We start from the raw sequence: 2879 nt of genomic DNA on the forward strand, positions 1-2879 counted from the left end.
TTTTTTTTTTTTTTTTTTTTTCCTTTTTCTATTAACATTTGGCGCTAATCTGTTCTCGCTTGTCGTGTTTGTTGATATTGTTTTTATTTGTTTATGAGTTGTTATTGTTTCCCTTTAAGTTACATGATTCTGTTCGTGTGTATTTTGACATAATGAATTTGTTATGTGGATTTTATTTGCTCTACCTCGTGGAACTGCGAGTGTAAATTATAGGAGGAATTATGGCTTCGGCTTTGGGAAAAGGTTAAAGCGGTGTCTGGTTCTAAGGATTTTTTTTTTTCTTGATAAATAAATATCAGATGGCCTTAAGTCCTTTTCCTACACTGAGACAGAAATTTAATGCTTGTTCTCCTGTTTATGTGGATTGCAAGTTTGGCTTTTCTGTTACAGATTTTCTTTCTCAGATTAGCTTTGGACAATTTCATAATGTTGTTTTATTTGTCTGTTGGTCCAGTTGATAAAATAATTATGGTTCTTACAATTTCGTTGCCTGATAATTCGCGATATTTTATTTGTTTTTCTGTTCATCTTAATGTTCCCTGTTTTCTTGCTTATATTTTTCCCTATTTTGTAAACAGCCATGGCAGGTTTGGCTCCAGAAGGATCCCAATTTGATTCTCGCCAATATGATTCTAAAATGAATGAGATGTAATTTTTCATTTTTTTTTCTGTTTTTCACAATGGACCTTTACCACTGTTCTTTTCCCCTTTATGTGTATGCACTATTTACAGATATATTTTCTTCTTGCAGTCTTTCAGCAGAAGGCCAGGAATTTTTTACCTCTTATGATGAAGTTTATGAAAGTTTTGATTCAATGGGGCTGCAAGAAAACCTCCTTAGAGGCATTTATGCTTATGGTATATACTTTGTTTCATTTTTTATTTCTTTCTGTTTTTTTAACTCATTTTGTCTCAAATTTTCCTTGTAATTTCCTATATAATTCCAAGGGTTTTCCCTTACTTCTTAAGGTTTTGAGAAGCCATCTGCAATTCAGCAAAGGGGTATTGTTCCATTCTGCAAAGGCCTTGATGTGATTCAGCAGGCTCAGTCTGGTACTGGGAAGACTGCAACCTTCTGCTCTGGGATACTGCAGCAACTTGATTATGATCTAGTCCAGTGCCAGGCTTTAGTTTTGGCACCAACTAGGGAGCTCGCTCAACAAATAGAGAAGGTTATGAGAGCTCTTGGAGATTATCTTGGTGTTAAGGTTCATGCTTGTGTGGGAGGGACAAGTGTCCGTGAGGATCAACGCATTCTTCAAGCTGGTGTTCACGTTGTAGTTGGAACACCTGGTCGTGTGTTTGATATGTTAAGGAGGCAGTCTCTTCGCCCGGATTCTATTAAGATGTTTGTATTGGATGAAGCTGATGAAATGCTTTCTCGTGGTTTTAAAGATCAGGTGAATTTCTTATCTCGATGCAAACATTTTGTAAGTTCATTTTGCTTCATTCTGTTGGCTTTAGGTAGGTAGTTAATAGATATGTTTCAACGTTTGGGTTTATATTCAGAGCGTAGCTTTTGACATCTCTTTTCCAAGTGAATTGGGTCAATACTAATGGGAGTATTAAACCATTCGAATGTACTCCTTTTAAATCATATAATGTACATTACCCAGTAAGATACACGCTAGAGTAGTAACTTCATGATGACTGTGTTTAGTAGGAAGGTTCATGAGTGCTGAATTCTTTTTCATGCTTTTTGAAAGTCAGATCCTTGGCCGTTGTTTGCAGTGGTATTTTGTTCTCAGCATTTGTATTAAGAGTTTAAATTTCTAATTGTTTCTATGTTACTTCTTTTTGTGGTTGTAGATTTATGACATTTTCCAGCTTTTGCCATCAAAAATTCAAGTTGGGGTCTTCTCCGCCACAATGCCACCTGAAGCTTTGGAGATCACTAGGAAGTTCATGAATAAGCCAGTCCGAATCTTAGTAAAACGTGATGAGCTTACTTTGGAGGGTATCAAACAATTTTACGTAAATGTCGATAAGGAAGATTGGAAGCTCGAAACTCTTTGTGATCTCTACGAGACTCTGGCCATCACTCAAAGTGTTATCTTTGTTAACACACGTCGCAAGGTCGATTGGCTTACAGACAAGATGAGAAGCCGAGACCATACTGTATCTGCCACCCATGGTGACATGGACCAGAACACTCGAGATATAATCATGCGCGAATTCCGGTCTGGCTCTTCTCGAGTTCTTATTACAACTGATTTGTTGGCTCGTGGTATTGATGTTCAGCAAGTCTCCCTTGTCATAAATTATGATTTGCCAACCCAACCCGAAAATTATCTTCATCGTATTGGTCGAAGTGGTCGATTTGGAAGAAAAGGTGTCGCCATCAATTTTGTTACAAACGATGATGAGCGAATGCTTTTTGATATTCAGAAGTTCTATAATGTGGTCATTGAAGAGCTGCCCGCTAATGTTGCAGATCTCCTATGAGGAAGTTTTGTTTGTTCGGTTTATTGTTATTATTATTATTATTTTTGTTTGTTTTGTTTCGTTGTTTATAGGGATGGGATTTCTCTCATCTCCGAAGTGAACTATTTAGCCTCCCACCAGAACTCTTCCCCTTCCCCCCCATTAGCTTAACTTTGTTTTCGTATCTTATTAGTACTATCAAACTGACATTTTGTTTATCATGTATGGTCTGCTTTCTGTGCAAGATTTAGATGATGTCGAGCTGAATTTATTTGTGCTTTGGTCTCGTGTTTTGCCCAACATTGGACCGAACCAAACCGTGCACACCCCCTGATAGTGCTGGTGAACGCCAAACGGTAGGCTACCAGTCTGACTCATTACAATATCAATATAAGTAATTGTGTTTGATGTTGCATGTTCAGTTGAACGTACGTATCTTCGGGGGGGGGGGGGGC

General features: G+C 37.8%; 1 protein-coding gene and 1 non-coding gene across 2 annotated transcripts in view; both read left to right on the forward strand.

The window, feature by feature from the left end:
• Positions 1-2691, forward strand: part of LOC111464232 (eukaryotic initiation factor 4A-11) — a 3866-nt gene extending 1175 nt beyond the window's left edge. Inside the window, exons 2-5 of the mRNA XM_023108332.1 lie at positions 579-648; positions 752-858; positions 970-1400; positions 1810-2691. Coding sequence (XP_022964100.1) covers positions 581-648; positions 752-858; positions 970-1400; positions 1810-2445 — 1242 coding nt within the window. The 5' untranslated portion in view covers positions 579-580 and the 3' untranslated portion in view covers positions 2446-2691. The remainder of the gene's footprint in view (positions 1-578; positions 649-751; positions 859-969; positions 1401-1809) is intronic.
• Positions 284-392, forward strand: LOC111464590. Its single transcript, XR_002714063.1, has one exon. It is a non-coding gene; the product is annotated as a small nucleolar RNA snoR98 (small nucleolar RNA).
• Positions 2692-2879: the final 188 nt, after the last annotated feature.

The sequence above is a fragment of the Cucurbita moschata genome, unplaced genomic scaffold (genome assembly GCF_002738365.1).
Source record: "Cucurbita moschata cultivar Rifu unplaced genomic scaffold, Cmos_1.0 Cmo_Scf00030, whole genome shotgun sequence".
Classification (NCBI taxonomy): Eukaryota; Viridiplantae; Streptophyta; class Magnoliopsida; order Cucurbitales; family Cucurbitaceae; genus Cucurbita; species Cucurbita moschata.